The following is a 22,570-nucleotide window of genomic DNA, read 5'->3' as shown; positions in this document are numbered from 1 at the left end:
GTAGACGCCGCACACTCAATGGTCGGATAGACCCCAAGTCTACTAGACGCACTGTTGTAATGTCTTGACCCACAGCACTCTTTCTGGGTTTTCCGGATACAACGTGGATTCCCATTTGTGTTTCGCTATCACGGACTTTCGTGCTGAGGATAATCCTGGATTATATTTTTTTACTAACAAAATCATTCTATCGATCAAAAGAACTCAAAGAGGATAGCCCTGCACAGAAAAACATCAGTCCAGATATGTGAGTAAGACTGCCGTATTACTATACCGGGATTAGTGGAATAGGTCATATTCCCACAGCCAAACAAATACCCCTTCACTTCTACGGTACTAAAGGGAAGACTCACATACCATCTAGCACCCACACCACCATTCCAGTCTATCACACTAGTAAAACCAGCACAACCACAAAGTATTTTTGAAAATATATCCTTGTGTTTCAATCCGGGACACTATTTACAAAAGGAACTACATGGAAATAATCTAACAAAAACTTCAATTACAAAGTATCCAGTTTCTGCATCACGGGAATGCACTCACCCAAGAAGCCACACTATATAACTTTATGTTGCCAAAATAGGAATATACAAACTAAATTAAGTGGCAACCTTGTGCTCTCTATTGAAATTGATGTGATACCAAGTCAACACAGGGTTAAATACCTTTATTCAGAGCATATGCTATACCTGAATTTAGAAGCTGTTTTGTGGCCTTGATTGATGTGCTTAATATTTATAGGGTTTATATTTTCCTACCTAATGACTACTTTGCTCACAGTCAGTCACTTCTGTTTTTTTGTTGGCCGTGTCTGTTTTTTTACTTTTATATGAATAAAATCATTTTCTAATATATTTGGAAATCTGGTCTGTCCCGATCTAGAATCAACCCTTGGACTCTCTATACTATATAGTCAGTCTGACCCTTTTGTTTTGATTTATGTCTTATGCTGGTTATTGATCTGGTAAGACAGACCTGTTTCAAAGGGTGATATATTCAGAGCTTTTTGAATCTCCAGGAGTAAAACAACCCCAAATTGTTTCATATGAGAGTGTAGCCAGCCCTAATGCCTATAGCAGGGCTGGACAAATCCCAGGAGCCAGGTAGCCAATGCTCCCTAAAAATTAAAACTGGTGCCTAACTTTTGAGGTTTTCACTAGTTATTAAAGGATCTGGTGCCTTTAAAAAAAATCCTGCTGGCTCCTGGATTGGACAGACTGACCCCTGAATTTCATATTGATTTGGCAACCCCTGGCCTATAGACACGGCAGCTCACATTTAATATTTCAGCAAGTAAAGCCATATTCCACAGTACTAACCACATGCATTTGAGGTTGAATAAAGACACAGGTCCATCAAGTGCAACCTTTGTGTGTCTGTGTGTGTTTGTTCATGTGTGTGTGTGTATAAGAGTCCCTGTGTGGTCTTAGTTTTTAAGAGTACCTGTACCCCTGTATGTTACGGTCTCTTAGGACGGTATCTAATTGATTTTCGAATGAATTAATATTCTCTGCTGATACCACTGCTTGTGGCAGAGAGTTCTGTGTGGTTTAATCTTTTCTCCACCAGGTTTAGGTGGTGGCCTCTAGTCTTTTTTAGGGAGTTTACAGTAAAAAGTTTATTGCTGATGTTGCCATCACCACTAAACATTATGTACATCAAAATCATGTCCCCTCTTAATCTCCTCACTTCCACTGAGCCTTTTTTATGCCCTCAGTCAATGATCAAGCACTGAACTCCCAGTTTTAACACCAATGTGTACAGGACCTTTCAGCACTAAGTAGCAGCAAAATGCATCGTCTCATTCTTATTTCATTTTTATTTATCACTTGTATGATACATTTCATAAAAAAGTGCAGATATTTACATCAAAAGATGGCAGCCCAAGTTGAAGAGATATACTCACATTAGATTAAAGCGGTAAAAGCTTATGCATATGCCTACTGGCTATGAAGTGAAGCCCGATGACTGGCACACACTGACCAGGATCCAGTCAGTGAACCTGGAATTGCCAACCTGCATTCTCGTTCTGACCAGTGACTCAGTAAGCAGTGAAGCCAGGACCAGGATGACAGCCATAGAACTTGCACCTCCAAAAGTCAGAAACTTCTGCACCAATATTTCTGCCCTAACAGGTCCCTCGTAGGCTTTGGCAGTGTGATTGCACAGTAGTAGATACAGACTGAGAGGGCATGTACTCATCAGAAGCCCCACAACACATCGATAACTGTGCGATTGTATGATGTCCTCCTTTAAATTCATTTTTCCAACACAGCTTAAGTTTTTAATTAGATTTACATTGGGAGTCTTCATACTGCTGAAAGGTGGAAGAGGCAGAGCACATGATACCTAGAGAAATTCCTTCAGGCTCAGAAAATGGTGCCATGCCCTTGGAGATAAAGTAGGCATGTAGCATGTGGATGGTGACAGAAGCAGGAACTGACTAAGGAGAAAAAGATTTGACAGGTAACCTGCAGCTGATAGAACAAATAAGAAGGTTTGTCCACCCAAAACTGATATTAGTGTTTGGTGGGTGCTGAGAGGTAACCCCCCTGACATTTTCATATATTTCTCAAGAACTGGATTGCTGAGATCTCTGTGCCGAGTTCCTAGGTCTGCGCACTTGCTGATTTTGGATTTATTTTATATTATGGAGAATGTAATAGAAGGAGTTAGAGCACACAAAGGTGGGTTGGAACACCCAGACCTCCCAGGTGAACAGGAACAGAGTTTGGGATAATGGAGGGAGATCTTACTTTCGGAACATCTAAGACGTATGCGGATCCAGGGTTTAACCAGGCTCCACCAATTACTAAAACATCACTTTGGTTGGACTGAATCTTCTAAGACACGTTTTTATTTTTCAGTAGTCCCTCTACCTAGCAGAGAACGTTTGGGCCACAAGGTTTAGCTTATTCTACCTTTGGGGTGCCAGACAAGGATACTCATATATGCACAACAAATGAGGAAGTATAAAAATACTGAAATTCAGCAAATTTCAGGACAATTCATTGACAAAAGTCCAAGATCAGATTTGTTTCTTCTAATGTAACGCCATCTCTTCCATCCTGCTCTAAAGCTTCCCGTTGGCAAAGGCAGCTTCTTGGAACTGAGGAACAAAACTTCGGAAGTAAGCTCTGCAAGAAAACAAACATCAGATCGTCAGTTGGGTTTAAAGGAAACTTTTACATCTCTAATGTTAACAGAAAACACTGCCAAATATGAACTGTTCAACTCATAAAAATGTACTGGAGCATAATCAGGGAGTCCAGAAGAGGAGTGTCAGCACTGGAAGCCTGGCGTTTGGGCAGGAAGGCGAAGAGCCCAAGGATGACCTCCCTTTAGATTCCACAAATGTCACTTTAGGGAGGCTGATATCTTAAATCACTTACGCTACGCAGCCAAAAGTTTGTGGACCCCTGACCATCCCATCTAGATAAACTTGTCAGGCTTGTCATCCAAGTTGGCTCCCCCAATCTTTATGGCTATAAAAGCCTGCAACCTTCTAGGAAGACTTTGCACAAGATTTTGGAGTGCGTCTCTGGGAATCTGTGCCCATTCAGCAAAAAGAACATTTGTGAGGTCAGATGCTGATGTTGGAGAGGAAGAATTGGCTCATAATCGCTATTCTAATTCATCTCAGAGGTGTCCAGCAGGGTTGAGGTCAAGTCTTTCTACAGGACACTCAATTTCTAAACTCACCAAACAATGTTTTATGGAGCTGGCTTTGTGCACAGAATCCAAAAGTCAGCATTCACCAACATTTATCTAAAATAAATTTCTGTCTGGTATCATGAGGTACATACAGTACAAAAGGTTCAAAACTCTTGGCTGTCGCATTTCCCCCGTGCCCAGCCCTAGTCATGATGAACAATCAAAATGTGATTGCCATATTTTAACCTTTTCTACTGTATGTCCCTCAAGAAACTATATAGGAAATTGACTTTGGGTGATGTTGGTGAGTGCTGGCTTTTGGATGCTGTAGAACTGCACTTGAAAAGATGTTGCTTAGAACCATACTATCCAACGTTGGATGATGGGTGGAACAGACTGACCAGCACTGATTTTTTTCTGTTGATTTGTACTCAGGGGCACAGAAAAGGGACTTCCCCAAACTGTTACCACAAGGTTGTAAGCACACAACTGGCTAAAATGTCTCTGTATGCTGTAACATTAACAGTACCCTTCACTGGAAAAACCTGAATTCAACCATTTGGAGGAATCATTTAAAGCAAGGAACACCGCGCTATCTACCCCCTGTGTTCAGTCCCCTCAAAGAGTTAAATAACAGCTGCAATGAATAAATCAGAGGATCTCAGTCCTCTCATCCAGTACAGAAGTCAATCAAGGAACGTCCATATTGTTGGCTATATAACATAGATGTGATGCTGAGATGTCCTCACACTTTTGTCCATATAGTGTAACATTCTAGTTTCCACCAATACACCTGTCATCACACTTTCTATAGGGAGATGAATGGCGCTTGTGGCGCTCCCTAGTCAGTACCTGAAACAAAAAAGAGTGATGGCACACCATAGAGACAGTACAAAGCTCTACACCTGCGAGACTGAGGTAATACAGTTCACTGTCACATTAATAATAAGAAGTGTGATATGTTTAAAAGGTAATAGCAGGATTAGGTGCAGTTAATGCTTCTAATCCTCAGCACGCCTCTAAAGAGCTCTTTTCATACCTACAGCCTACTCTTACTCTGTCACATTTACCATCTGTGCCTTTTAACTCCTTAAAGTATATCTGTCACTAGGGGTGTAAACTAGGGTAAGGCTGATGTGATATGGGCAAATCTGATGCTCGATGTTACATTGCCAGCAGAAGGATCACCTGGGAGAGGCTTCCACTGACCTCTATGGAATTGCCCTCACTTGGCTCCAAATGCAGCTGAATCTCCCTCGGTGGCAACATGTTCCTGGTATGACTAGTGATGGAGCAACTCCATTAAACCAGCTTAAAGGAGAACTATGGGGTTAGGGCTTTTCCCCATAGTTCTCCTTAGGGTAACAGGAGGACACAAACTAGCGTCCTCCCGTCACCCTAAGCTCAGTATACCGCGAGCTAAAGCTTGCGGTATACTGAGATGCCACAGCTGAAGCGGATCCCGACAATTATGTGTGGATTCGCCCGGCTGCGTGAGTGACAGCTGGCTCTGCCTATCTAGAGACAGAGCCAGCTGTACACGCCCCCTCCCCCGTCCGTTCCGCCAGTCAGCGCTGGAGGATCGGAGCAGGGACGGTGGAATCGAGCCACTCCCGTCACGGCAGAGCGCCGTGACCGGATCGAGAAGTGAGCGAACGACGCTCACTTCCCGATCTGCTGAGCCGACCTGTGACAGTTTCATTGTCACAGGTCGGCTAGAACTATGAGGCTGAGTGCAAAGCACTCACCTCATAGTTCTCCTTTAAGTGAAAAGTTAGCGTTCCTTTTGCTGTTGAGTTGTCACCATTGTCAGGACTGCTCCTGTGACATGGCCCTTAGGCCTCATTCACACGAGAAACGGCTGGCACGTACAGCTCTGTGCTGCGTGCACGGCCGTATCGGGCAGCTCCCGGGAAGGACAGGTGCTGTGTATGATTAGTACGCAGCCCCTGTCTTTCTGTATGGGACTACGCGGCCATACGCTGCCCTAAGCTCACACGCCCTGCACGTTTGTGCGGATGTCCGTACTCGTAAGCTGACAGGATGGATCCTGTCTGCGTCCGAGCCGGGACACCCGCACCCATACAGACCCACACTTGGGGTCAGCATACGGCCGCATAGTTCCATAGAGGACAGGGGCTGCGTAGTAATCACACCCAACACCTGTCCTTTCCGGGAGCTGCCCGATACGGCCGTGCACACAGCACCGAGCTGTACGTGCCGGCCGTTTCTCGTGTGAATGAAGCCTTAAAGTGTACAAGCATGTGCTACAATGTTTTGGCACATACCATGTTTGTCAAAACTGTATTTGGTTGTGTCTGGGAATGAGCAGGTTTTATATACTGACTTTACCCCAACTCATACGGATGTCAACACTCTGGGTTTATGGGGCTCCCATTCCTCTAACAGTTTGGGGACATGGACTTGGGTGTCATTTTCAGTGACAGCAGTTGTCTGCTATTCTTTTTGCTTGATACAAAGTAACACATGTAGGGTTCTTGTGTATTTTGCAACATTCAGCATCCCCAGAGTTCCTTAGATGTGCACTTAGCTGCAGGATAAGCAAATCTTGTAACAGATGCCTCCTTATGTCACCTCATTCATATTCACTGCAGTGACTGACTGCCTATATTACAGTTCTCAAAGATATCAGTAGACGTTTTCAGCGTAGTGCAGATACTAGTGTGCTGATTTTCACCAAACCTGCCAGGATTCCCTGTACTTTGTCGTGTTTCAATAAGCTGCTTTTAATCATCTTAGCTCCATAGATATAAACAGGAATGCTCGGCCATATTAATTCCTGAAGCTGCACCAAAAGAACTATTGAGACGAACAGATCCTACCTCTGCGCCCATTGGCTTGAGATGTCTACATTCAATGTCCATGTGCGGCTTTCAGCAGGTTAAGCAGAATTGGTAAATTGTTTTTCCAACACATCCCACAGATGCTTCATTTGATTGAGATCCGTGTTCCTCAAACCATTCTTGAACCATTATTGTAGTGTGGCATGACATACTATCCTGCTGAAAGAGGTCACTGCTATCAGGGAATACCGTTTTCATGAAGGGGGTGTACTTGGCCAGCAACAATGTTTAGGTCGGTGGTACATGTCAAAGTACCATCCACATGAATGGCACCACTGCTGTCCCTAACCTATATGCCACCTGAGGCAGCACAGCGCGGTTGGAGGGGGGGGTTGCATCGCGTGCTGCTCATACTGATATATATATATATATATACAGTGGTACCTCGGTTCACAAACGCTTCTGTTCGCAAACAATTTGGTTCCCGAACTTGAAGTTCGGCAAAATGTTGCTTACGCTCATGTAACTCCGCATCGGGTGATGAACACAACCGCAGCCATCTTCCCTGCTCTGACACATGGTCGTGGCTTCCTCTAGTCGAGATCACGGTCTGATCACAGTTTGATTCGGTTTACGAACAGAATCGTGGAACACACACACACACTATTCTGTTTGGGTGAATGTACAGACTTCCTCTGGTTACCCAAGGATGTGATAATGCATTTACAATGTTCCAGTTAAACTAGGAAGGACCTTTAAATTGCAGCATCTATAAATTATGACTCAAGCGATTTATAGATTTCCAATAAAGTGAGGATGTTTTACACACTATTAGAAAGTGACATCACATCGTTTACGATGACAGATCGACATTATGGAGTTTAATATACAGGGAACCTCCTACAAACATTTTGTGGAAGGATTAAATAAACAAATAAAACCAAAAACTGTATTGTTGTTTTGGTAACAATATCAGCAATCTGCCTCCAGATAAATGAGATACCGTAATGGAGAAATTGTATAACTTTGTAAATGGTAAATGAAAAAAAAACATCATCCAACCATCCTGCTATCTGGAGTTCAAAAATTATTAAATAAATAAACTTACTGTTTGGAGGAAATGCTGTTTAGGTCCCCACTACAACCTGTCACATGACCAAATGTCTGGGCATCTGACCACATGATCTCTGCTAGCAAGGAAGATGGGAGTTTAGATTAGGTAATCACCCCCTTCAGCATGGATGAGTTGGTTGAATGCCTAGATAGCTATAACAAGGTGAAGTAGCTAATGGACATCTAACAGCCTACTGCTCTTGGGAGGGAAAAGCTACCAGACTTATTTGGAAACCTTATCTGATGCTTATGTTCCATCTACAGAGATAGGTGGCAGCAGCTGTCTGGGCCCTTCTCCCTCCTCCCCTCGTCATCCAGTGAAAGTATACATATTTAGGAGATTGGCAGCTGGTAAACATGCGTCCAAGAATTTGGATCATGTTGGCACTCACATGTCTATGGCCACTTTAAAGTGAACCTCTGTTTTGTCCACTGTATGGAAGTATCCAGCTTCCCTTATTGTAAAATATTCTTTAAAAGTGAACCTGGCCTTTGCCTATACATGGAGGATGGATGGATGGAGGAGGATGTGACTCACTGCCTCCCCCCCACGTGTGTGTACAGCGCCCGCACCGCCTGTGTGATCGACCCTCAGCCTGCTACTGCGCAGCCTGCCCAGCGCTCTCAGTCAGAAATCCTCTAACAGGATTATTGTTATACCGTCGATCACACAGGCGGTGCAGGCGCTGTACACACACTGGCGTTTGTGTATCTTGTGAGACTGAGATGTGTGCAGATCCAGGAGACGTAAAGTGGCTTAGAGAGCGGTGTCTGCCCGGCTAGCCGAGGGACATCTGTGGTATGGCGATGACTGCTCCTGAGGATGGATATGGGAGTGATGTTAGGGGAATGAGGTGTCTGCAGGATGGAGGTTGGCAGGCCTGTTTGGCCGGCTCGATGCTGATTGGCTGGAAAGCCGGCTTCCCGGCCAATCAGCATGGAGCCGGCTTCCCTGCTCCATTTACCCTCGCGGCACTGCCGGTCAGAGGAAATCTCCCTTTTGACTGGAAGTTCTGGTATCGGGGAAGGTATCGGAGCATTTAAAATACTCGGTATCGGCACCTACTAGTATCGTTATCAGTGCATCCCTATATATAATAATAGCCATATAACCTAAACTGTTATTATTACAAAATAATAGGACTTTGTGAAAACAGTGTGCCCTAGATTCCATAAATAACACAGGCTAATTATGTATCTAGGTTATTAACAAACCTATTATCATCCTGAGAGAACTTGTTTAGTGGGCCTTTATTTGGCCTATACAAGTTTAAAAAGGCACTTTAAGAGGAAGGACAATGTGCACAGTTTGGTGTCCCATAGCAAATAGGGTTTCCTTTAGGCATATCAGTAAAAGGTTAATTCTGATTGGATGCCGGGGGCAATAGAAGCTTGTACTCTGCTTGCTACCTTTGTGAAGATGGCTGAGAAAGAAGCTTTGGAATCCACAATGAAAAAAGGTGCCATACTGTGAACATGGACTGGTCTCATAAAATAGAACTCCAGTCCAAACCCTTTTTCTATATTGGGCGAGCGTGGAAGAGTTAGAACCTCTCTGAGGTTTAAGCTGCTGTCTGTGTACCCGTTGAGGAGATGAAGCCCACTATTTTTCATGATGACCATTATCACCTGAGAAACATAATGAGCAGAATACACAAAATGACAGCTCTCACAAGAATTTTCAATAGGGATACCGGTTCTAATGACAACTCTAAAGGGCAGAATTGCCCCTCACAGTGCAGAGATTGCCACATCCTGGAGGTAAGCTTTTAAGTTGACCACATTTCCTAGTGCACATCTTAGATATTAGGATTCCCTTCACTATTTTGTAAGTATGGTTATTGTAGCTAATGTTTGAGGCTGGAATTATCTTTGTGTTCAACAAAGTTCTATAAGAAACGCCACATGCTGGCCATTGTGGGATTACAGCTCACTCTAATGGATGTAGTCAGCAGACACTTCTAGTTTGAGCTTTTCTCCACATACGATCCTGCACATTTCAGTTCACAGAAATCCAGTGGCATTGACCTATCATCCATAATACAATAATAAAAGCAGTGCTAACCCCTCATATCTCCCCTATCATTAGGGAGGGTTGAGGGCAGCCTACCTTACACTGTCTAAAGGTTAATTCTTGGGAGGCGATGTCAAACACGCCGGCCATAAAACCTGCTCCGATAAACAAGCCATCGGCAGCCTCGTTCGGGCCAACCCTGCTGTCAGCCAGCCAAGAACAGGTTGTTTTGGGTGTCAGGTATAATTATCAGGAACGAGTTTTCCAGGTCTTGGGACAAGTTCGAGCAGCGACAGATAAAACGAAACACAACAACAACACTACAAGGAAAAGAGAGGCTGCCAAGGTTCATCCTCAATCTTTACTTCAGTGGTAACCCGACCACTAAAATTTGAATTAATTGAAATTATATTTTATTTACATCTTGGTGTTGCCATTGAATTTAACAGCAAAACATTTAAGGTTTGCTGTGCATGCTCAAAAACACAAACCCTCTGGCATAAAAATGTGCTCAGGGCAAAACAGACACAAAAAATGTGGTTCTCCTCTGCAGTGGAAGGACATGGATCACTGAAGCTCCTGGGGCGCAAGGCCTTTAACAGAGGTAAGGTACTCTAGATCCACCAAAGCTAAAGCCAGGCGTTTCCCACTACTAAGGCATCTGCTGAAGCCGATCCACTAAGAACTATGAAGGGAGACCTAGAGGTGGGGAAGAAAAAAACCAGAAGGCCACATATTCATCCACTTCCCCCCGACTTTAGAATAGGCCAGAGAACAAAAATGCCAGTGCGTTAGAACATAATTAGGTTTTCAGGCCTAGTATAAAAAATTGCCAAAGGGCCTGGCCTAACAAGTGATGTGCAGAAAAAAGTAGGATGACCATGGTGCCATCATATATACCCTTGGTTCTCAACTGGTGGGTCATGACCCAAAAGTGACCCTTTGTGTTCAGTGGGTCCCTGTGTGCCTTCCACTTTTCTAGGTGAGAGGCTCCTCTGCCTTCCTCTAGAGCAGCAATGTTAGTTCTCGCGCCAAGCAGCCATTCAAACTATGATGCCTGGTGCCGAGTGTCAGCTTGAGGTAGGATGGAATGGGGCTATAGCCGCGAGGGAGCTACATGCATACGTGCATTACTTACAGCTCCCTCACATGTTCTACTGAGGTGCCTGGACCGGACTGACATCACATTCTGGCTCCCGGGACACCTCTACAGGGCGCACAAGAGAGCAGTACAAGCAATGCACGTATGGATGATGCTCCATCACAGTTCAGCAGATTGTGTCTGTGGTTGTGTATGTATGTCAGTGTTTTTGAGGGCCCATTCACACTAGTACATTGCGTTAATTGCATAGTACCGTGCATAGTTACAACGCACTGTACCATGCAATCGCACCTACTGTGCATTCTGGTGTGGGAGGTGTGTTGGGTTGCCATTCATTTGAATGGTACCCCAAACGCACCTCCCACCCAAAGCTCGTACGTCCGCACTGGAACCCTATTGCCGTGCATTCCATTGCAGTGTGATTTGGGTCACGACTTAATGACCAAGGACGAATGTGGGTCCTGAGGTTACACAGGCTGAGAACCACTGATATATACAATGGTGTTCTAAACCCAAAGTGATTTCTGGCACCCCTGAGTCACTAGTCCAGGGACACGAGCACCACAGTCTCTCTATCCAAACCCCAAGGCCAGACCGCCATTTTCTACCTGGCTACCCAACAAGTCACTATGAAAACCAAGCAAATTGTTACAAACCAGCAGAAGAAGACTTCTGAGGGATCCATCATACTACGAGCATGGTGACACAGGTGGTAAGAACTGATAATACACTTTATCTTAGCCAAAATTAGTCTGTCCAAAAAAGACTCAGGAAACCAATGGCTGCTTCTTGAACGTTGATTATTGGGCTTCATCTAGGCCCATTATTGTACAATGAGTTCTTTCAATGTGTCAGAAAATCTCCCTGTTAACAGGCCGATTCTTCACACTTCTATGAGATACAGCAAACAATGCACAGTATGTGCATATGACGCTGCCAGAGATGGAAGAGGACTGTATTGAGACCTGACACTCAATAGACCTGTGTGAGGCAGACGTATTTTTCCCCATTTAAACCCGAAGGGAGATTCCTATCTATCTATGGCCCACTTTACTATCATAACGTTTATCCAAAAGTCATTTTTGATGTGCTTATCACATTTTCTTTACACCTTATATGCTCGTTATTCAACATTTCCATGACCAGATTCTACATAATGATTTACAAGTTTCCCCCTCTAGGTGCTATGGTTATGTCAGCCAGCCTTGCAGAACAACTGCTGCGGTAAAATCAGTTACACAAGAGGCTCCCTATAGAGTCTATCGTTTAATTAGGAAGTACTGACTTGCAATTAAATAAGAAAAACCATAATTAGCAAATAAGGTTTTCCTAATTTACATATGTCATTTAAAAAAAACTATAAAAAGAAGCAAAGTTTTGAGAACATTAAAATGTGTTAATTACACTAATTACATTAATAATAATAAGGTATGTAAATGAAATGTACAGTATTTTTAATGCTTTCTTTAGATACACATGGAAGAGATCAGTTTGATGTTAAAGCTGAACTCCAGGTACACAGCTGAATACACAGGTGAAATACATATAAGGGAGCTGTTTTAACTGCCAAACAATTTGCATTTCTGTCCATCCTGTCCTGAGATTTACACAGGGAAAGCACACCACCTACTGTTAAGGAATGAGTGATGTGCTCTCTTTATTCCAATCTTCCGACAAAGCAGTGAAAGAGCAGCAGAAAACCGATGAGTTCATCATTCTGATCTTTCCTCCCAACAGCATGATTCCCGTTAGTGCATTTGCCTGTGGCACACCTGATTGGCTCCCAGTACTGTTCTTCCTTCTCTCAGTCTGAATGATGCTGTATAGGGATTGCAAGAGACTGATGCCAAGTCAAGCTGCAGGCAGACATGAATTAATGCAATGTTATATTCACTGCTACATTATTAAATGTATTTTTCTATATGGAAGCAGTATAGATAAGTATGATTAGTTATCAGCTTCTTGCAATTTCCCCTGCATTGCAGAGCTCAGACTAGGAGAAAGAGAGACGTACCACATGAAGCCAATCAGATGTGCTGCAGTGCTCATGTGTTAAAGGAGAACTATGAGGTGAGTGCTTTTCACTCACCTCATAGTTCTAGCTGACCTGTGACAATGAGACTGTCACAGGTCGGCTCAGTAGATCGGGAGGTGAGCTCACCTCCCGATCCTGTCACGGCTCTCTGCCGTGACAGGGGAGGGGCTGGATTCCCCTCTCCGATCCTCCAGCGCGTACTGGCCTAACGGACAGGGGAGGGGGCGGGTACAGCTGGCTCTGCCTCTAGATAGGCAGAGCCAGCTGTACCCGCCCCCTCCCCTGTCCGTTAGGCCAGTACGCGCTGGAGGATCGGAGAGGGGAATCCAGCCCCTCCCCTGTCACGGCAGAGAGCCGTGACAGGATCGGGAGGTGAGCTCCCCTCCCGATCTACTGAGCCGACCTGTGCCAGTCTCATTGTCACAGGTCAGCTAGAACTATGAGGGGAGTGAAAAGCACTCACCTCATAGTTCTCCTTTAACAAAAAGAATGCTGATAGGAAAAGAGACAGAGATGAGCTCAGGAGTCTGCTGATTTCTCCTTTCATTGTCCAATCACAGGCTGGGGGAGGGACAAGACCTGTAGGTGTTTTTGAACTGCAGCAGAAAAGAAAATCAGGTCTCCTGCCCTGCCAGAGGGGGCTGTGCTGTGTGGCATGTCAAGACTCGCCACCCGGTTTCCAGATTAGCCGGGTCGCCGTCTCGATGCTCCCAGGTGACGAGGGAGCAGGGAGTCAGCTTTCTGGCCAATCAGGAAGCTGGGCACCGTGTAATAATGCGTTGCCTGGCTTCCTAATTGGTTGAGAAGCTGGCCAATCAGGAAGGCATGCAACGTGTCATTACACGGCGCCCGGCTTCCTGATTGGTCGGGAAGCCGGCTCCATGCTCCCTCTTCATCAGGTGATGAGGGAGCATGAAGCCAGCTTCCTGGCCAATCAGAAAGCCAGGGGACGTATAATGACAAGCTGCCCGGCTTCCTGATTGGCAGGGAAGCAGGCTCCATCGTCATGACTTCCCGGCCAATCAGGAAACCGGGCAGCGTATAATGACTCGCCGCCCGGCTTTCTGATACCGGAAGCTCAAGTATCGGGCTAGGCATCTGAGCATTTGGGCGAGTATGAGTACTTGCCCAAATACTCGGCACCGATACCGATACTAGTATCGTTATATCACTACTTCATATGTATTTCATCTGTGTATTTAGCAGTTTGCCTGGAGCTCAGTTTAGGGCTGCCCCCATCTAAAACAAAGACTCCGGATTCTCTTTAGAAGAGTTTGATTTTCTCACATCTGCAGCTGACACTTTGTTTTACACGCCGCACGGGGAAGCACAGGACTGAACAGCGGGGGCGGGAAGGCGCACACATTCGCCATTAGTGTCATGTGAACTGAAAAATTACGGGTGAAGGCTATCAGTGTAAAATGAAAAAAGATGTAATTAGTGCAATAATCCCATTCTCCTGAGCGTTTTGGAAGGGGATGTAATGCGCTATTAAGACTCGGCTTCCAAAATAGAAATGTCAGAATACAATGTAATTACAGGGATTAGAAGAGGGGAGCGAGACACAACTTGTACAAAGTTTGAAGATCTACATCTGTGTAGAGCAGCCGAGGGAAAGCTGTGGCCTAGGTCGCCCCAGCCTGGCTTATATCATGGTGGGTACGTGAGGCTGTGATCACCCAGCAAAAAATGAAGCCAACAAGTACTGACCATGTTTTCTTTCCATAGAAGAATGTTTATACCCAACTGTCCCTAGAATTTCTGCTCTTGTTTGATAGCTACAGCCATCCAAAGAATCTTCACACACAACATGTCTGGGTGTGCCAGGTGCCTGAGTCTACTCTGAGCCTGATGAAGGGGACCCTGTGCGGCCCCGAAGGCGCTTTATATTTTGAGTGACCTCTATCAATAAATGGATTTGCACTGACGTAAATTCTGTCATGCTGGTGTGCTGATGACATCTTTATTCAAAGTTGTGTGCGGCGCCATCTGCGGTCATTTCTAGCACCCATTAACACTTTTGGGATTTCCGGTATGGAGTGCTACAAGATCTATGGACAGGTGCCTGAGTCCCCCACCACATGCTGTGGTTCAATCCCTTGGCCCCTTGGGTCCTGCAGTGACTTAGGTGCTGGCAGACTGAACCACAGGCATCTGGCAAACCAAGAAGAGTAATTTTAAGAACATTCATCAGGTGGCTGTAGCGCTTCCAAGAGTCTTTTTACAAAAAACATTCTGTAAAAAATAGTTTTTTTTGTACTCACCGTAAAATCCTTTTCTCTGCGTTATTACTATTATACAGGATTAATATGGTGCCAACAGTTTGCGCAGCGCTTTACAATATAAGGAAGACATGACAATCACAATACAATTCAAGACAAGATGGTAAGGAGGGCCTACAATCTAAAAGGGAGGGGGAAGTGATACATGAGGAGGTAGCTGTGTGGGGATGAATTGTATGAGAACGTGATGGTTGAGTGGTTAGGTTGAGGTGGGATAGGCTTCCTTGAAGAGATGAGTCTTAAGGGAACGCCTAAAGGCAGTCAGAGTAGGAGATAGTCGGACTGGTTCCAGAGGATGGGAGAGACTCTAGTGAAGTCCTGGAGTCGAGTATGGGAGGAGATGACAAGGGAGCTGGAAAGCAGGAGGTCTTGGGAGGAGCGGAGGGGACGGTTAGGGTGATACTTTGAGACAAGGTTTGAGATATAGCCGGGGGCAGTGTTGTGGATGGCTTTCTAAGTGGTTGTTAATATTCTGAATTTTATCCTTTCATTGAAGGACACCGCTAAGATCTTCATCTCTTACTGATGGTATAACCCATAAGTACGAGATGAAAATCTCAGCTGTGTACCAAAGAAGTGTACCAAAAAAAAATAGGATTTTTTGCACTCACTGGATTATACCATCAATACGAGATGAAGATCTCAGCTATGTCCTTCAATGAACAAAGAAAAAAATATTTACTGCATATGGCATCCATGTGTCTATGACCGCTTGTTCTATAAGGTACCTACATACTCACTACAATGATTAATTTAACCCCTGCTGGTCTGCAATCTGTAAATGAACGGTGCCCAGTACGATGCCCTGTGCTGAGGATACATTAAGTGTCCTTCCATTTTCAGAGCCAGTAGTCGACACTTTTCGCTGGTTCGCAATCCAGGCTGTTACTGTCTGATGAACAGGAACCAATCAGAGTGGTTCCCAATCATGTGATCACTATGTCAGCTCTAACTGACGAAAATAGGAGTCTTCAGATGAACAGTGCCATCTTCAGGCTGCAGTGGCATCTACAACACCATCCATTTAATTGCAGACCAGTCAGATGGAGTGGAGTTGATTTTCTAGCGGAGTAGAACAAGTTCCCGTTTCACCTCATTCACTAAGTTAGGTGAAAATTCACATTGAAAATGAACATGCTCTACAGGGTGTTTCATTTAAACAGTGTATCAAATACAAACCTTATATTTCCTTAAAAAAAACCTCTATTAGCCCCCGGCTATATGTCAAACCTTGTCTCAAAGTATCACCCGAACTGACCCCTCCGCTCTTCCAAAGACCTCCTGCTTTCCGGCTCCCTCATCTACTCCTCCCATGCTCCCCTGCAGGACTTCACAAGAGTCTCTCCCATCCACTGGAGCTCTTTACCCCAACCTGTCCATCTATTTCCCACTCTGACTGCGTTTAGGCGATCCCTGAAGACTCATCTCTTCAGGGAAGCCTATCCCACCTCAACCTAACCACTCAACCATTCATCCCCACACAGCTACCTCCTCATGTATCACTTGCCCCTCCCTTTTAGATTGTAAGCCCTCAGGGGTAGGGTCCTCCTTACCATCTTGTCTTGAATTGTATTGTGATTGTAATGTCTTCCTTAAATTGTAAAGCACTGCGCAAACTGTTGGCGCTATATAAATCCTGTTTAATAATAATATTTAGTATGTGCAAATTATTCAGAGTTATGATTATGTTCACCAGCACAAGCTGATGCTGATAAATTAGACATTGGCATCAATGGTCACAAAAGGGTTAAAGTGTATAAACCAACTTGGACTTTCCTGGTGTCATGGATTTGTTTACAAAAATCCACAACATATTGATTTTGGTGAAAATATTGATGTCTCTTATTTAATTTTGACACCTTTATGATACTTGTATTGATACTTTATTGATATACTGATACATAGTCCTGCTGAAATTTTCTCGGGGGAAGCCGACCTTGTTCTGTGAAACGCATCACAAAGATGTTTATGAAGCTAATGTTGCCCTTGAAAGGATTTAGCAAAATCAAAAAGATATGTATTTGCAAAGACAGAACGTGAGAACGACTGACCTGAGTGCCAGACATCTCAACTCTCCCGGACGTTCCTGGAGTCTCCTTCTATAAGATAGCGGCTCACGGACGCCCGCGAGAGAAAGATTTTATCCCGGAAAGGTTAACTCTGTTCTATCTAGTAAAGTAAACCTTTCCCCGCTATCTGTTTTTTTTTTTTTTTTTACAGAGGGGCCGCTGACCGCCGTCAAAGTAAATAAAAACAACAATAGACAGCGTGGGTATGAATAGATAGGCTGCTATTGGCTATTTCAATATGCAATAGCCAATAGCAGGCTGGCTATTGTACCCACCCTCTGCTGCTGTCAATCAGCAGATGTGGACCTCAAAGTTCTCCTTCAGGATAGCCTGCTATTGGCTATTGCAAATTGAAATAGCCAATAACAGCCTAGCTATTCATTCCCATGCAGTATGCTGGTTTTTTTTTGTTTCTGATGGCAGGAGCTGTCAGAGTACAAAAAAACACCATATAGCAAGGGCAGCATTAGCAATCATTTCAGGGAGTTGTTTTCTCACCCACCCCACACCCCCCCGCGCAGATGGTGGAGGGAAAGGGGTAGAGGGCAACTCCCTGAAATGAGAAGGGCACCTCCCTGAAATTATTTTTTTCAGGCTGGGGTGTCTGAAATGCTGACGTGTATCCTAGAAATGTGACCAAATTCAAACTTTGGAAGCAGGAATTGGCTTCAAAATGAACCATGCTTTGCCCATGCTGGGCAATGCAACAGGTTTGCTATACTGCTGGCCTTCACAATATCTTATACTTACCACCGTTGTTCCATTTGCAAGTGTGAGCAAAGAGAAAGAAAACTCTGTATAAGCCCAGAGAAGATCCTACTCAGAGCTTACACAGGGCTGAAGATTCTCTCCTCACATCAATGTGACAGAGCTGGAGCCTGAGCACCTATTGGCAGGTACTATTGCTGTCATCATCGGAGGAAGAGGAGTAAGCCATATGATCCCCTATAATAGAATGTACCCACAGAAATTTGGAGGATGTCACCTGACCTACCTGAAAATTAGTAACTGTGATCTCACCTCTACTACTATGAAAGGAGCCCCCTTCATATCAGAAGCCTGTCTGCGCTATGGAAAGGCATTAAGCTGTGCGCACCCCTGAAGAAGGCACCTTAAGGTGCAGTGACTCCTTTATTGGGAAAGGCTGTACTAGCCAATGAGGGCCAAGCTATCTGGAAAGGCTGCAGTTTTTGTCTAAGGACTCAACAGAAGGTATAACTTCCACTCTACACTGTGCCAGAAAAATGGGCAAAAGTGTTAACTGGCTGGATTTATTCATGATGTAGGTGTTCAGAATTCTCTTCTGGAGCACTTGTTTTGACCAGTGTATATACTGTATGCTACACAATATTTCCGGTCTTTGAAGTGACTCGTGAATTTACAGTACCCATTGACAGCTAGGAGTAACTGAAGACAGACAAATAGGTTCAACTATTTCAGAAATGCTTTCATGGTACTTGTTGACCATGGAGAGAATTCCTGTATCTAGCCACACATACGCAGACCTTGTTGCATCATCTAGTAAAGAGTTTTATGTACTGCTAGCCTGCATTTAGTTACTTGTAACACAGACTGTAATGCGTTGGATTCATAATGTTATGCTGGAATGTATATACTGATCCTGGCGCTGGTCTGGGAGGTTGTTTTTCGAAAAAGCAAAAGGCAATAGTGCCTTTTTGTTTTACATTTTCAAGCTTTTTTCATCAAGATCATAAATGCTTTTCAAAGGGACAACTCCATATTTTACACACCAATGAAGAAAAGTAAATGAATCCTTGCTTGTAAATGCAACATTAGTTATTAAACATACTACAGTGTGCAGGAACCTTCCAGACAGAAGGATACCTTCCTATTAGGGTGCAGAAAGATCCTCCACTGTGTGCAGGAACCCTTCTCATTAGGAAGCCACCACAGTGGGCAGGAATCCTTCTCATTAGTGTGTAGAATGACCCACCACAGTGCGCAGGAACCCTTCTTATTAGTGAGCCACCACAGTGTGCAGGAACCCTTCTCATTAGTGAGCCAACACAGTGTGCAGGAACCCTTCTCATTAGTGAGCCACCACAGTGGGCAGGAACCCTTCTCATTAGTGAGCCACCAGAGTGTGCAGGAACCCTTCTCATTAGTGAGCCACCACAGTGTGCAGAAACCCTTCTCATTAGTGAGCCACCACAGTGTGCAGGAACCCTTCTCATTAGTGTGCAGAATGACCCATCACAGCGCACAGGAACCCTTCTCATTAGTGAGCCACCACAGTGTGCAGGAACCCTTCTCATTAGTGAGCCAACACAGTGTGCAGGAACCCTTCTCATTAGTGAGCCACCACAGTGGGCAGGAACCCTTCTCATTAGTGAGCCACCAGAGTGTGCAGGAACCCTTCTCATTAGTGAGCCACCACAGTGTGCAGGAACCCTTCTCATTAGTGAGCCACCACAGTGTGCAGAAACCCTTCTCATTAGTGAGCCACCACAGTGTGCAGGAACCCTTCTCATTAGTGTGCAGAATGACCAACCACAGTGTGCAGGACCCCTTACCATCAGAGTGCAGAATGACCCACCACAGTGTATATGAACCCTTCCCATCAGAGTGCAGATGACCATCCATCATGTGCAGGAACCCTTCCCATCAGAGTGCAAAATGAGCCCCCACAGCATGCAGGAACTCTTCCCATCAGTGCGCAGAATGGCACCCCACAGCATGTTAGAACCTTTCCCATCTGTGTGCAGAAAGACCCACCAGTGTACAGGAACCTTACCCATCAGTGTGCAGAATGACCCTCCACATTGTGCAGAAACCTTTCCCATCAGTTTTCAAAAAGACCCTCTACACTACAGTGTGTAGAAAACCCTTCCCATCAGTGTGCAGAAAGACCCTCCACAGAGTGTAGAAAACCCAACACAATTTATGTCTATCTTGCTTTTTCCATATAGTGTTAATGAAGAGTAAAAATGCATAAACAACCTTTTCAGAAGAATTAATATCATTTCTCTTTAATAAGTGCGGAAGTATACGGCTTGTGTGCTATATTTTCAGTTCATATATATTATATTACATACCTTGCAGCTACAACCTATGATAAATCACATGACAGATCTTGAATCTTTCAGAAGTTCAGGAAATGTGGACTGAGGCATTATAGCTGTCACTAGTAATATATAATATACATAAGAGTAAAATCTCCGGAGGCTGCTCCTTGCTCTCTGCCCATCACCAGTTCATCCTCTCCCCTCTCTCTGACTACTATAAATCTTATAATAGTCCTGCAGTCTGTGCCAGCTGAGCCACCATCTAGTTATATATACATCAAACATTTTCACATAATCCTGAATGGTTTGCACCAAATATGAAATGGTCAATCCACCCAAAAGGGATACTTAGAGATACGTAGGGCCTAGTAGCCTGAGTCAGCCCCTGGCTTCTTATGTGTCCTGGATACTCCAACAGTGAGACCTCCCTATCATCATTCCCTTCTGTACCTGTCCACCTGGGAGCGTTGGGTGTTCCTGCCCACCTTTGCGTATTCCTCCTCCTCCTGTTACATTCTCCATAATAAATGGGTTTTACTGTGGAGCTTGGAAAAGACAAGGGAACCACAATGCTTTTAGAGTTCAGAAGTTTTCACTTCATTAAATCCAGGATAAGAATGCCAAAGTGTTTTGGTGGTTTCTACAGCACCCTTATCATTGTGGCTTCAGATGAAAGATGGGTGGACTTGCAGAAACTGCATTATTCGGGTGTATTGATTGTTCCTTCTTCTGAAGCAGGCTTCTGCAATTGGTTGTGGAGTTGGTAACGAGCTGCAGAAATCATCTTCGGAATGAGTGATCTCTACACCTGAACCATCCACAGTCCTCTGAACTTGCCAATCGTTCAGCCCATACATAATCTCAGGCCTTGAGGAAAGCAGCACTGTACAAATACCTGAAACGCCTTGGTTCCTCTCAAGGCCCTTTCGTATTCAAGAGCTGCCTAAACAGAGCTACTGCAGTGCACAATATACTGTAGGCTTCGTCATTAAAATTTAACTTACAAAGGATCCAGCTTCTCCCATCAAAACCCTCCTTGATTTTTATTATGGCCAGCGTTGCATTGGATAGCTTAGCACAGGGGTGCCCATTAGGTAGATCGTGATCTAGCAGTAGCTCTTAAAGCTGATGCTGGTAGATAACGAAGGGTGTGAATGGCGGCCCCTTTATTTCATTGTGGTATATTTATTTAGTTGTGCACACATGATTACCTATTAGCCTAAGTCTGCTGAGCCAAGCTCCCTGACATCTTTCTGGTGGATATTGGTGGTTGAAGTGCTGCTATGTATTACATCTAAGGATATTAGCTTACACAGCCTGTTGCACTACACTGTTTGCAAAATACAGCAAGGTGAGCCAGGAGAGGCAGACAGGAGAGAGAGGAAAGACAGCTACAGGAGAGAGCAAGGAGAGACAGCCAGGAGAGAGAGAGAGCAAGGAGAGACAGCCAGGAAAGAGAGAGAGAGGAGAGACATACAGGGGAGAGAGGGAGGAGAGACAGCCAGGAAAGAGATAGAGAGAGGAGAGACAGACAGGGGAGAGAGCAAGGAGAGACTGCCAAGAGAGCGAAGAGAGACAGCCAAGAGAAAAAACGAGGAATGAAAGCCCGGAGAGATAGAACAAGGAGAGACACCCAGGAGAGGCAGCCAGGAGAGAGAGCAAGGGAGTTTTTCTTTCGTTGGTAGATCTCATGTAGCTCGTCATTTGAAAAGTAGATCTTAACACAAAAATTGTGGGCACCCCTGGCTTAGCATCTTTGCTTTGCAGCTGGGATTAAATGTTTTGTCTTATTAACATCCAAACATGTTAAAATGTAATGTCTTCAGATTTGGGGAGATTCCTCACATTTCCTGTCCAGTCTTGGTTACAGAAAGTGAGGGCAAAAATGTCCAGGGGGATCATAGACAGCAATTAAAATGAAGCTGAAGCAGGCAGATCCTTGCACTGCACATCCTCAGATACAGCTTCCTCTCCCGCGAGCCGCACAGAAGTGACATCACCAAATCTCACACTGAATCTGGCGAAATTTGCAGAACGAGGCAGCAGCGCCTCAGATGATCTCACACTGCACATGTACAGCTATGAAACTACAGAACAGAAATGTCTAGGTAGGCACAGGAAGTCAACTGTCTTTTCTCAGGTGGGATGAAAAGCAAAATGGCGACGGCCATAAGTATTGTAATAAAACAGGAAAAAACATGCATATTTCCTCAATGAGGACGTCAGATCGGAACTACACTGTCCCCGGTGGGTAGCAGATCACTTCATCGGACAGGCAGAAGAAGTGTAATTCAAGAGCTGTGAAAGCATTCCAGCATTTGGCACCCCACTGACACTCTGCATTGTGTCTATTGTCCCCAGTTGGACAGAACTGATTTAAACCATTTGGTGAATTCTGACAAGTACCCCCAAATATTCTTTCATGCTGATATTGCATTGTAAATGTGACTGCTAGACAGAGCTAAAAA

General features: G+C 44.5%; 1 protein-coding gene across 1 annotated transcript in view; it reads right to left on the bottom strand.

The window, feature by feature from the left end:
• Positions 1-2,795: 2,795 nt before the first annotated feature.
• Positions 2,796-22,570, bottom strand: part of BRE (brain and reproductive organ-expressed (TNFRSF1A modulator)) — a 190,383-nt gene continuing 170,608 nt past the window's right edge. The window contains exon 12 of the mRNA XM_018555604.1: positions 2,796-3,140. Within this exon, the coding sequence (XP_018411106.1) occupies positions 3,077-3,140 (64 nt within the window). The 3' untranslated portion in view covers positions 2,796-3,076. The remainder of the gene's footprint in view (positions 3,141-22,570) is intronic.

Source organism: Nanorana parkeri, unplaced genomic scaffold (genome assembly GCF_000935625.1).
Source record: "Nanorana parkeri isolate BGI_ZX_2015 unplaced genomic scaffold, ASM93562v1 scaffold204, whole genome shotgun sequence".
Taxonomy (NCBI): domain Eukaryota; kingdom Metazoa; phylum Chordata; class Amphibia; order Anura; family Dicroglossidae; genus Nanorana; species Nanorana parkeri.
This window is presented reverse-complemented; position numbering and strand designations above follow the sequence as displayed.